Source organism: Triticum urartu, chromosome 1A, assembly GCF_056163025.1.
Source record: "Triticum urartu cultivar PI428250 chromosome 1A, HENAU_Tu73, whole genome shotgun sequence".
Classification (NCBI taxonomy): domain Eukaryota; kingdom Viridiplantae; phylum Streptophyta; class Magnoliopsida; order Poales; family Poaceae; genus Triticum; species Triticum urartu.
The window spans coordinates 443,626,161-443,639,872 of record NC_141873.1 but is presented as its reverse complement, the minus strand read 5'-3'; the positions used below and the strand labels follow the sequence as shown (position 1 = coordinate 443,639,872).

General features: G+C 41.6%; 1 protein-coding gene across 2 annotated transcripts; it reads right to left on the bottom strand.

Annotated features, from left to right (window-relative positions):
- Positions 1-1,307: 1,307 nt before the first annotated feature.
- On the bottom strand, positions 1,308-11,978 carry LOC125516978 (DUF21 domain-containing protein At4g14240). Of its 2 annotated transcripts, XM_048682226.2 has the most exons (13): positions 11,392-11,972; positions 10,476-10,552; positions 9,514-9,597; positions 9,309-9,422; positions 7,764-7,850; positions 7,608-7,679; positions 6,778-6,845; positions 6,053-6,140; positions 5,896-5,969; positions 5,366-5,729; positions 4,100-4,146; positions 3,919-4,000; positions 1,308-2,752 (listed from the first exon to the last, which is right to left on the bottom strand). In XM_048682226.2, exons 1-13 carry the CDS (start codon positions 11,702-11,704, stop codon positions 2,624-2,626), a joined length of 1,599 nt encoding a protein of 532 aa, XP_048538183.2. In that variant the 5' UTR covers positions 11,705-11,972; the 3' UTR covers positions 1,308-2,623. The 2 variants fall into 2 exon arrangements, with proteins under 2 accessions (XP_048538183.2, XP_087380623.1); XM_087524497.1 differs by having other exon boundaries at positions 3,919-4,146; positions 11,392-11,978.
- Between the last annotated feature and the right edge of the window lie 1,734 nt (positions 11,979-13,712).

Below are 13,712 nucleotides of genomic sequence, written 5' to 3'. Positions count from 1 at the left end.
ACATAATAATAATAATAATAATAATAATAATAATAATAATAATAATAATAATAATAATAATAATAATAATAATAATAATAATAATAATAATAATGGTGATCACCAACAGAGCACATCTCGCAAGCACTTGGCCAATATCACTCAGCAAAACCACGAAGTAAACCAAGGAGAAGAGAAGCCCGCTGCTAAGTTCAGTAAGGCAAGGGCGGCGATGCCGAGATGGCTCTAAACAAATCTCCCATGTTGCTGCTACTTCAGTAGGCATAAGTTGTTAAGTACTGACAGTCTAGCAGATAGTTAAGTACTACTCCCTCTGTCCCATAATATAGGACTTTTTTTACATTAATGTAGTGTCAAAAAACATCTTACATTATAAGACAGAAGGAGTAACAGTCTAGCAGACCATAACTGTTAGTGTGTGCATCTTTTACCATTGCCGCCATTACTACTTGACGTATAAGTATGAATTTATTTTATTTATGAAGGAGATTTGTGTATTCTCTTTTATCAGCTTCTCAACTCTACCTCGACTCCACCGTTGCATTATCTCTATGCTCTTATCATCATTTTTAGCCGTTCTTCCATCGATGATGGTTTCGTTCAACTACAGTAAACCTTGGCTGCATTTCCATCGCTTGTAAAAATGTTTGGGTGTCTCATCTTATAATGCTAACTCCACTTCACTATATATAACTCATGTCCACTGGCGACGGACAGGTCGCAAACTCCTCCAAGAATGAGTAGGCAACAGGAGGCGGCAGTGCCTTGTGTCCCATATGGGTAGGTCTGTCTTTCATGTTCTACTCTTCCTCGCCGAAGACCGCACTTCACTTCATCGGTCTTATTGTCCGTGCTCACAGAGACGACGGATGAAGGAGGACACGGACTTGGACATCGGGCGCCGACGCCGTAGGATAGGTTTAGGGGTGGATCTTTTTTTTCTAAATGTAATAAAATCCGCTGTATTTGTATGAAATCCGTCATGTTTGTATGAAATCCGGGCATGTTTGCATGAATTTCATCCGGTTTGATAAAAAAAAGTTTGAAATGTATGAGGCTAGCGCTGGATGTCCTCCTCCCGCATCCGTGTTCGTGGACTGGTCCCCCTGACCACGGACGGATGTGGGAGAAAATTTGCTAGTTGCCGTTGGAGATGTCCTAATGACCATAGATAACAAAGACATCATTTTTGTCAAAAAAATAAATATAGCAAAGATGTTTACAAGAGGCCCCTGCCTATAACAAGTGAAAGGTTAGGTAGGCAGTGCACCCACCAAAACTCACACGCTAATCTACTCCCACCTGTCTGGCTGTCCTCCAAGGATTAAATTCAGCCAAACAGGCTATAAATTGCAACTTTCCCAGCATTATCATCGATATCTTGTTCAGTGACGCTGTCTAGCCCAGAATCCACAAACTGCTCTAAAACATCAGTTGAGGAGGACGCAATCACTACGACGACGATTACACGAAACAAACACAACCAGTGTCGGACTCGGCATCAGATGCCTCCCGTCCGACGACCATGCCTCCGCCACCGGCCGCCACGCGGCCGTCCCGTCTCTTCCTGCCCCCCAACCAGCGCCGCCGCCGCCGAGCCTCCACCTCCACGGCGCGCTGCTTCCGGCCCCGCTGCTGCAGGACCTTGCCGCACGAGTCGCAGGAGACGAACTCGCCCTCCATCCTGACGCGTCGGAGGCCGCCGCAGTGGCCGCACGCCATGAGGGCGCCCGTGGCCGCCACGTACCGCCCGGACATCGTCATCTCTGCCACGTACGGAGGCGCGCGCGTCGGGGGCGCCGCTGGTCGGGGGTCGATCGGCCGGGTTCGTCAGCGCATCCTTGTGCTCGATTGCTCGGCTGCCGTTTCGTGGATTATGGTAGCGTATATGTAAGGCGAGGCCCGGAACTGAGTCGGATGGAAACCCGACGCGCTTTAGTTGTGCAGGTATCTTGGCAGCCAAGTTCATTCTTATCTTAGAAAGAGACCAGAGTGGAAGGAAGGATCGAGATATAGGAAGAGTAGAGCACACGTAACCTACGCAGCGTAGGAAGACAAACGTTGTTTTATCCGGAAAGGGGTGGTGGAAGCCTTGGCATACGCAAGGCCATGTCGGTCTGGACTTCACTTCCACTCGGACCGCTCGTATTTTCCAACAAGCACGAAAATCGCACGCAATACTCTCCAGTGCCAAAATAAAATTCAACAGTAGCTCACTTGAAAGAGAAACATATACTCCATTTAAAAAAAAACTGATGCTAACAAAATGATGCTCGTACATGAGCCGGGATTTTGTTGACTACGCCAATAGTCGATTTGAAGTCAGGCACACCGTGTAGGCATTCCACCTTATAATATTCCACGTGCTTGACATTCAGAAAGTTTGCGGACACATCTAATTTATCATTTGAACTAGTTCCAAGTCTATGATTCCCAAATGTCAGTAGTTGCTACCGTCCCAGTGATGAATCTCAACGCTGACATAGTGACATTCATGACAAGGTTCAAATTGCTACTGTGGAAATTTACAGCGAGCAAACTCGTATTTACTCTCACTGGATATAGCAACATCACAACATGCTTCCATGCGTCCCGTCGCTCTATTTATGCGAGACATCTACAATTACCTCCTATTTTCCAGCAGAGGTTCGACAAGGTTCACCTGTTTTGATGGGTTTGAATCACCTTCAGTAGCAGGCTTTTTCAAAATTCCAGCAGGCTGTCCAGCCTGCCCTTGCCGGCTCTGCGCTCCCTGCAATGAAAGCGAATTTAACATCTTTTGACCCTCGCATAAGATGGACCATCGGAATAGTTATCGAGAGAAGGAATAGGGTGAGACACCATCATGTAATTGTGGATTGTGATTCATGAGTTAATACATGTCAGTAGGAACCTTCCCTACTGTCTTTGAAGGTTCAAAAAAAATAGCAATTATCATAGAAGCAAGACTAACGGTTATATATTTTTTATAAAGATAAGACTAAATTGCAGTCTATTTAGCAAAGAATGTGTTTTATGTGCAACAATATAAGTTCGAGTAAGACTGACTTCTACAGAAATTTGGCAATTCCAACTTAACAGTTCATATATAACAAAAGCTTACGAAATAACTTTCACCAAACATTCAGTGTAACCAGGAAAAGAATGCCCAACGAGCATATGGGTAAAGAATGGAAGAAGATTAACACTGCCAACAGAAATTTATATATCAAATTTAACTTTGTATGCTATAATTTACTTTTAGAAGATGCAGTATTTTGTAGAGGTAGACTCCTAAGGCCTTGTTCGGTTTGGCAGGGTTTGGAGAGGTTTGAAAGGGATTGAAGGGGATTAAATCCCTTGCAAGTCAAAAAACCCCTCAAAACTCCCCAATCCCCATTCAATCCCTGTGGCGAGGGGATTAAACGAACAGGGCCTAAAGAATCGCCACAACTCAGATGCTAGCTAGAAGCCTATAGGAAACTGAACTCGAAAGTGAAAACAACGAAAAGACAAAGGATCCACTTTGGGCATTGAACTTTGCCTCGACTCCACCTTTGGTCCTAAACTTAAAAACCGTCTGAAACAGACCTTAAACACCAAAACTGTCTGCTTTAGCCCCTTGACCAATTCCGAGGCTGTTTAGAATGGGGATGGTGCATATTGTACAAAAGAAAATTGATCAAAGACTGCACAAGAAGACCAAGATTATAGTCATCTCTTATTTCATAAGTATACCGTTTTAGTACTTCTGTTGTTAAAATGCACATATAATCATATTTCAACCAGTTTCCTACACGTAATAATATTTTACCATGTACTAGTATCAGGATTTGTTTAAAGGCACATGTACTAATATCTAAATGAGAGTAGATTGAGAAGGGAGGAGAGGACCCCCATCAACACTTCCACACATGGTAAGTAAAAAATGGCACTTACGGAAGCCTTTTGAGCAGTTAATCTTCTAACTGATGGAGCCCTTGCAACTGATGACGCGGCAGCAGCAGCAGCTACCCGGATCCTGTAAGGAATATAATTCATTTTTGTGCATATAATATACTCAGCAGAAGTTGAAGAATGCAGCTTGTAGCAAGCAGTTCCTCTAAAGATGAGACAATACCTTTTATGAACATCAACATATTCGTCGGTTTCATCCACTATCTCTTCCTGCAAAATCAGAAAACTCAAAACGGTGAGAGATTCAAAAGATGTTTGAATCAAAATTACGAACTGCATAAATGCCTCCAATTGGGATGATTATCGTCTTAGGATAGATTTCAAATAACAAAGGCTAGGATTTTTTTTTTTGCTAAATAGCGAATGAAGCAACCTCCAGAAATTTGATAAGATTCAATTCATCAGACCAAGCAACCTGCGTATAAGTAGATGGTCAAGAGGCAGAGTATATGCATGACAGAACTGTCTAGTGTCTACAGACAACATAATCCTCTAGAGGGTTTTTCCCTTGAGCCGGGGCAAATGAATTGGCCCGACTGACCATGGGAGTCTTAGTTTGGTCATGGTTGAGTGTTGGTCGTGCTTATTCTAGCTGAAACAGTGGGGTGTGTGGGTGCTGTTGTACTTTATAATCATCTAGGGGTAGTAACTCATAATAATAGGGATGTGTGCATCATCGTGATGCAGAGGGCCGGGGTTTTCCCGCTTGTCACGAAAAGACTTTACTCGTAATATTGAGTCAAGAAGATGAGGTAACAAATCTGTTTGGTTTTGTCTTTTCCTGATCCAAACCATACAGGTAAATATCCATGCTCTATGTTTCCTTTCAGACACTCTTAAACTCTGTTTGCCAATAGGTGGAACACTTTGTGTTGCCCAATCCCCATGTTTCAGTATAAATTATCTAGGACCAATACAAATGATTGTCAGTGTTTGGCTATACACAAAGAATACAATAGTTCAGAAGGTACATAAACAGAAGCCGTGATAACTTGAAAGAGATTCCCAAAATCATCAAATATTTTAGATGATTAAACTGAATCATGTAACTTATCTTGAAAATAGTATCCGTTTTCCTGAGGAAAAATGACAAGAGCTATACCATAGATTGGTTGTTGCAAGCCAAAATGAAAGTGCACTTCAAGTGTTGACTACAAAATCAATTAATTATGATAGACATGGTTCCTAGATCATCTCACAATTTACCAAAACTGTCACATGATACTATATCTCCCTGCTTTCCAGTACAACATCTACAACAGAAAACGCAAGAGTAAAACAATGAAATGTTCGGGTGCATACGTTCAATATACTGGATTCAGATTGTGTTTTTTGTACTAATAAACCACATATTCGATCGTCCACGATACAGCAGAAAAACAAAACAATGATACATTCCAAAGAACAAATTAGCCAGCTTACAGCTTACCTGCAAGAGTTCTTCAAATACATCTTCAAGTGTGATGATACCAATGACCTCGCCTTCCTCTATGTCCTCTGATGACCGACCCACTCCATTCGATGGCTTATCGTTTTGCTGCACAGAGTGGTGTTTGTTTCCATTAGTCTGCCTGCTATGCGGTGCTTCAATGTCGACAACCACACTTTCCGCCCTTTCTTCAGCATTGGATAGTAAGGGTGCAGTCAGCTGTGTTGCCCCAGCTGCTTCCATGTTTGGTTCAGTTGTGTCGGCTGGAGGATTCTTTGGTCTAGCCTTCACAACAGCAGCCATATGGCTACTCCCTTTCTGAAACTCGTTCAATATGTCATACAAAGGCATGTCCGCCGGAACCCTGAAAAGGTAAATATTGATCAATGATTTCTCAGATTATCTTAGAGGTATCGTACACCAAAGGAGATAGTTAAACTGCTGGAACAATTGTACTTCAACTGCTAGACCAATTGTATCACACACAGAAACCAAAAAAATCTGAAGTATATAATACAAAAGGTGTATACCTCGGAATCCTTCGAATGGAAACCGCACTAACTGGTGTCTCTGTTTCAGCACGAACTGTCAGAAGACTTTTCACCTAGTTAAATTCAAAATGGTTGAGTTAGTGAAGAACATACACGACAAATCACTCTAATACTTCATGGCATAATTGGCACTTACCAACAGGAGGCCAATAACATTTCTAGGGTTTCCTGAGTACACGGGCACACGGCTGTGGCCCCGGGCAAGAATTTTACCAATTGCTTCCCTGCAAATGCAAGTAAAGAAGATTGGCAATGTGCCTTACAAAAACTGCTGCAAGTAAAATAAGTATGTCTGGAAAAAATTCCATAACATAGTGTTCTGGACATATCACTATTTTCATTAATGATTAAACAAAATTTGTTGTTCCTAAGTCAACTATCATTATGAAGGCGCAGAGTTGCATCATCATGAAGCCTAAATTACACGTGTTATGCAGAATACAAAAGATTGTGTCATCTAACTTCAGGCCCACAAATAGATAGAAGAATCAGGAGTTATAGGATGGACTTGAACCTTCCGACTAGGAGGGGAAGTACAGAATGACAACCAGATATTGTAAACTGCTTATTGCAACCTTTCAGGTGAAGCAAATGAGCACTAAGTGAATCTGGATCTAATGTGTGGCATACTAACTTTGTTCATTGGAATTGGTGTGCACATCATCAACACATGGCAGCACCCGATCACCAAAACCAAGATTATATACACAATGGCAAAACTCCACAAAAAGGACAACAAAAACAAGAAAGTACAAGGAAAGCAAAGAATAACAAAATGGAATATAATAAAAATATAGCATGAACAATAACTGATAAAATGAGCAAAAGTTCTGGTGTACTAAGTGGGACTGTTATTTTTACCAATCCAATTTGGAGTCCACGTCTAGTGAGAAAGTTGATTCGATAGGTGTCATAGCTTCTTGAGCAGTCTGCACACACAGATATAATAAGATTTCTGCCAAGTGAAGTTACAATAATTCATGCTTTCTCATTCTAAGTATAATCAAGCCGTTCTCTGTCAGCACTGTTCTGTTAAATCGAAATCACCATTCACTTTGTTTCTTTCAAAGAGTTGCAATGAAAATGAGGCACCTAGTTCTGAATACAACACAGAGGATTGCTCAAGACTTGTGAAAAAGATTTAAAATACTTCTCAAGAGTAACATGTTTTCTGAAGCTACAAGCCCATAAGGGCCAGTTCTTTTCGGCGATTCTCCCAGAATCGCCCCCCTCCCCAGCTTCTCCCAGAATCGCCACTCCATATTTTTTTTACAATCCTATCTAGTTAAGGTCTAATTAGCTAGGATTGTAAAAAACATATGGAGTGGCGATTCTGGGAGAAGCTGGGGAGGGGGGCGATTCTGGTAGAATCGCCCAAAATAACTTATCAAAAATACGAAGAGAGCTATAAAGCATGAAATAGATCAAAGTCCTCTACAGGCAAGATCATTGGAGATACAAGCACATCATCAAATGTTAAGAGACTAAAGACAAGAATCGTAGCTCAGTTTCTTTTATTCTCCCCCAAAAGCCAAAAAAGGCAGGCACTAGTCACATATAGAAAATAGTAAGTCAAGCAACATCTAACTTTGCACCAAGTTTATTTGAATTCCAGTTACCAATGTCGCCTTCAGATTATGCTTACGCATTACATATAGAAATAGAAGACAAATTATAAACATGATGTGCACCTTTTCAGTCAAGTCCAAAGCTCCACTTATGATTGTAGTCTCATCGTGGGTAAGCTCCCCACCCTTACCAGCCTGCCAGGGTATAAGCATTTAAATGAGAGAATCTTAGATAGAAAGTGTGAACTTCGTAAAAAGTTACATGTTAATATCATGTACCTCTTTGCTGTGTATAGAAACAAGAGCTTTCAGTTGAGCTCGCCTAAAGAGTGCAGATTCATTATGCCCAAGAGCGCAGTCTAGGAGCTGGGATAACATCAAAGTTTCAAATACTTCAATAACCCCTTTAAAAATCAGATCAACTACAATTCAAACTCATAAGAAAAAGAATAGAACACAACAACACAAAATTCACATACTATTTTCCAGTTCAAAAATTTGCATACCTATTGTAGATTTGTAATCAAGTTAGTTTTTACTAAATACTAAGAAAATACGAATCTGCAAGAAATCAAACTCCCATGATCCCATCAACATGTCAAAACTGCATCAAAATTCTGGACTGAATTGTAGTATAGGGCATTAAATGCTCACAGGAACTTTAAACGATACATTCGGTAATCACGCATTGCTCATGTGAATAGAAGCTTCAATACAACTACAACGAAGGACATTGATTAACCTACTCTAAGCTCATATGATGTGTCAGACATAAATCCTCAATGGAATGTACCAAAGGGTCAATCTGTGAGGGCTTGTTGGAGTCTATAGCAATAATCGTGTGTTGTACCATAGCAGTGCCAGAACCCTCACACCTTTACAAATACTGCTTGATTACAATTGTAGCTGGACTCTAATCTGAACCCAACTTGGACTCCAATTGGACCCAATTACTGACTCACCGACATATCGCCTGCTAGCATTTTCATAAACTGTGCTATTCAAGACAGGCTTATCAGGAAAAAATGGCAACCAATATATATATATATATATATATATATATATATATATATATATATATATATATATATATATATATATCCCCGCGCATAAGTGAGTTCCAATGTGATCAGCTTAGACCTTATCAGAGGAGTTATTTCATTGATAATTTAATCTTAAATGTTAAACACACAGAAGATCGTTGGTGTTCCACAAAAGTTAAGTCACTCATGAAGAACCAATATCAATTTTCGATTAAAAACAAGAAATAAGACCACTGAATCGATCCCAAGAACACATGAGGACTTCAGAATCTGGACAAATATCTAAAAAATCCGAAATAAAAGTACCCTTTTGAATCCATCAATTGCAATGTACTTAACACAGAACCAAAGCTAAGCCCTTAAATTCCAATGCTTTTACTAGTTTCTGTAGCCAGATGCATGATGGGATTCCAACTATTAACCATATTTACAATCACTAGTAGCTGTTCTTCTCGATACATCTAGCAGCACTGCTTTCAAGTTTCAACATATGACAGGGAATAATTAATAAAATTAATTGTTGCAGGGCTAAATATTTGTGAAGCATACAAACATACAGAGCTACAAGGGCTAAAGCATAAAAACTAGAAATAACTTGCACATTAACTATCAGAATCTCCAATTAGGATAGTGCAATCCAAATACCAATCTGCCCATCAATTGTGCCACTAAATTGAGCATAAGCCTTGTAATAATCTAATTCATGGGATTTCCAAACCATAGATTCTATGCAATTAACTCATAGGCACCAAACTTGAAAAGGACATATAAATTTCTTTACCTTCCCAATAGGGTATGCAATAGGATAGCACATGATCATGAGGATACGTACAAGCCATACAAAGTTAGCACCCACCGCCAACCCATACCTAGTACAGATTGCTTGTGGTATAACCTGGTGCCAAAATAGGAAATTAATTAGACCATACCTGGCATTGTAGAGGAATTAATAACACGAAATAATAACAATGTTTGGAAAGCAGTACCTCTCCAAAAGCAAGAACAAATGTCACTGACAAGACAACAGCGACAACAGGATGAAAAATCCTGTCAAGGAATATAGGAAGAGCCTGCAAAGGCCACGAGCACAAATGAAAAAAATTACTGGCTAAAACAAAGCATTGTGCAAAAGGTACCAGAGAATGCATTCTCTATTTACCAATGGATGTATGATTCTGAATAAAGCGGATGGTGGGAACAAGTAGTGCACATGCATGTCAACTGTACTAGGAGAAAGAACTACGTAATAAGGTTTGCAAATGTGAAACAATGAATGCAGAAGATCCTTTGTGCATAGCTGAAAAACAATATACCTAGGACAAGGATGCATATGACAACATGGTATGACTTATGAGTTATGAATCCACTTAGCAGTCAACACTCCAGTTATATTGTGCTTACTGCATGTTTTATCTCATAGCATGCACTTCCAATTTGCAAAATCACGTAAAATGAAATATAGACAGTTGCATATCAATCCTATCACAAATGAAAAATACAATAGCACTGTCCACTTCGTGAATAAATCTACAGAGGATGCAATAAGCACGACAGTCAATCTCATCCAAACTTTCTTCAAGGCATTAACATAGAACTAAAGCCTCTTCTCCGCAATTTTAATAGTACAACTAAAGTAAAATGGTGTGCAGATTCTGATGAGCACCCAAGTTGCAGATCGGAATCACTGGGTATCTGTAGCATAATATTATTCAGCTCAACACCTCTGTCTTTAAACTCATTTATGTGTTCAGATAGAAAAGTGGTGTATTGAAGTTCTCTCTGTCGATTCGTTTGTCTGCACTAGACCATATCTTAACATGTTTACCAGTATATGATCATCAGAATCCTAGTTAGAAACTTGGAAGAGAGGCAATATGTTTGCACAAATGTACTGATGACAGTGCAATATAGTGTGATAAATCGTTAAAAAATGCAACAAATTATGTACCTCCATGGCAACAGCATTACACAGTAGCAGGGTGACAAGAAGTTGGTGCTGCTTTTGAACAACTGGAAGGATAGTAGCTGCAGCAAGCAAAACACACAAGTAACTAAAACACGAACAGTGACAAAACCCGATTATTAAATTACAGATTTTCAAAAGAAGAAAAGTGATAGTAGCATCAGTGTAGAGGCACACATTAAATGAAACCTGCTGAAAGAGGTGACAGTTAAGAGTAACACGAGATAGGCAGTATCGCCACTTTGGCGTTTCAAGTGAAAATTCCTACCACCTGAAGGTCTGAGGTTCTGTAATGTCTCGTGACAGATTATGTCAATTTACAGCATATCAGAAGGATAAACAAAAACACCAAAAGTTACAGCAGCCATAGTTGCATGACAACCCTGTAAACAAATGTGACAGATCAAAGAAGCACTAGATTACATCTTTATAGTATATCTACTGCAAAATACTTCCAACTCCCAGTTGACTAAAGTATCCTCTGCTCATTTCATATCTGCCCACGTAAGATGTGAGTCCTACAAAAAGCCAAATCCCATCCACACCCCCTTTTCCCATTTCCCCAATTCCTCACTACCTTTTTGTTAGTCCAACTTCCCTTCCACAACACTTTTAGAAACATGTCATCATTAGTGACGAATTTTTTAACTGCCAGAACCGGAAATTTTACTAGCAGATGATTTAGCACATGAGCAGACATGGTCGGAGCCCTTAAATCCTTCCGATTCGTAACATAAACGGCAGCGTATAAACCACAATTTTCAACCATTCAGTAACGATACCCACAATCCCCAAAATGTAACGTACCGCGATACCTCGTAAAATCATCACTCCTTAAACGGAAAACAGATCGAGCACAACGAGGGGGCGGCGAGGAAAACGTTAGGGGTTCGGATCGGACCAGCCTGCGCCTTCTCGGAGTCGGTGCCGCTGCGCTGGAGGATCTCGAGCTCGACGAGGCCGAGCGACATGAGCCCGAGGGTGAGCCCCGACATGATCCCGGCGAAGAGCACCAGGAAGCAGGAGATGCCGGCGTACGCCCACCACCCGACCGACCCGAATGGCGTGTCATTCCCCTTGAGGACGACCGCCGCCACGCTCACCCCCGCCGCGGCAGCGGCGCTCGACGCCGGGCGCGCCGTCGCCGCGACGGCCCGCACGGCCGCCGCCAGGCTCGCCCCCCTCGCCCTCCCGGCTCCGGCCACCGCCGCCATCGCGCTCGCCGCTCCGATGTGTCAGAGCCAAAGCCCCACAGCCCGACAAGCGCTGGCACCGTATAAGGATGTGGGCGAGAGGTAGGCGACAGGATCACCAGGAGCGGAGCGGAGCGGAGCGGGGCGCGGGAGCCGTCCGATGCGCCGCGAGGCGTGGGGGTGGCCGTCGATCGGACGGCTGACGAAAGGAGCGCGGGGACACCTGTCCCGCCGCTCGGGAACCCGCTGCGGCCGGGCGGTACACGTCTTTGGCGTTTTGGACCGTGGACTGGAAAATTGGCGGTGGCTGGAGTACGTGTGCTGAGTCGCTGGTGGGACTAGATTCAGCATTTGTGCTCGCGGTGCATAACGGCATGAGAAAGAGGGCTTCACGATGGCCAACTTTGATGATGTGATTGTAGATTGTGATGTTCCCTTCCATGTGCCGATTCTACCACGGAGAAAACATTGGGAAAAAATTATCGTATATGCAGGTGCTTGGCAATAGTTTGACATGGAAGTGATCAAAGTTGGTGACATCAATGTTGATGGTAAGATCAAAGATGTCGTATGGGGTGATTGCCTTATTGGTCTGCCCAACTGTTACTACGTACAAAAAATTATCTTGTGCATTAGTGCTGCCTTTTGATAACGACGTTGACAGTTACGGATGAGGGGAATACATGCTACCTGTCTTGCCAACACATGCTATTTTCCAACACGCAGCACTCCATTGCTCTTGTCAACAAGGCACCTCGAACTACTGCTGCTAGCTAGACAAAATCCGAAAAAGCACAGTACTAGTATCTCAGTTATGGACGACTTTGGGCTTGAGACAGACGTGCCTAATTTTCAAAAATAAAAAGACAAAGACGGACGTGTTCATGTGTTGTGTTACCGTGGATCTCTACGGCATCATGATTCATGAGATCATGATAATGCAACTCATACATACTCACTTTTCTAGGGAAGTCCAAAGATAATCTAGTGACGAGTAGACATCAGTTCTTTCTTTTTCTCCTTCTTCTTTTTGTTGTTGAGAAAAGTCACCCAAAGAACATCAGGAATTATTGACTTAGCTTGATGCTTCCATATCCATAAAGAAAAACATCATGCGGCGTGAAAGCATCATAGCCCGGCCCAAACCAACCCGGGTAGACACTATGCCTTGGTTTTGTTAAAAAAAAAAACTATGCCTTGGTTTCTATTAAAAAAACAATGCACTGTTTTTTTTTCTTTCCAAAATCACTAATTAGAGGGTTGTGCTTGCCAAAGATGCTCACATAACTTCAGCTTGCCAGTGCTATTCAGGAAATCTTACCTCAATCCAACTTTTGATAGAAGCAGTTGACGGTCGAATTTATTTAGGACATCTCCAAAGCGGACCATCAAAGCGCCTATATATGTTAAGATCATAGTGTCTGAACCGCTTTTGCCATCCAATAGGGTCCCCTAAATGACCGCGGACCAATCTACATGTCTGATTCCCGATATATTGAAAGGAAACCTGTCGAAGCTATCCGGAAGTCTGAACATCTACGTGACGAACCAAAAGCCACCACGTACCCCACACACTATGTCCTCATCTCTCTCCCTCCCACGTATCGGGGTGTCTGTTTTGAGGGCTTGCATTGGAGATGCCCTTCCAAAGGTTGATTCTCATCTTCTCCATGGTTACAAGTGGCGCATTGGACACTTGTCACAACCTGTGAGTTTTCTTTTTTGCCTTTTTTCATATATTTATTTCCCAAAACATTTCATCTCTTAAACCATCTGTCATAATCATAAACCATTTCCGCTGCCTTTTTCACGTCAAGTTCTTCAACACTATATCACATGTTAATAAGTTCTAAAAGAACCGAAAAAATGGGAATAAAAAATCAGGAACCAAAAAAACATAAACAAAAAAGGGAATAAAAAATCAGGAACAAACAAGAAATAAACAAAAAACCATAATCATGAAGCAGAATTTTCCTTTTCACTTTTTCGGGAAAGCGCAAATGTTCTTTTTCGGAGTAGGTGCCGCTGC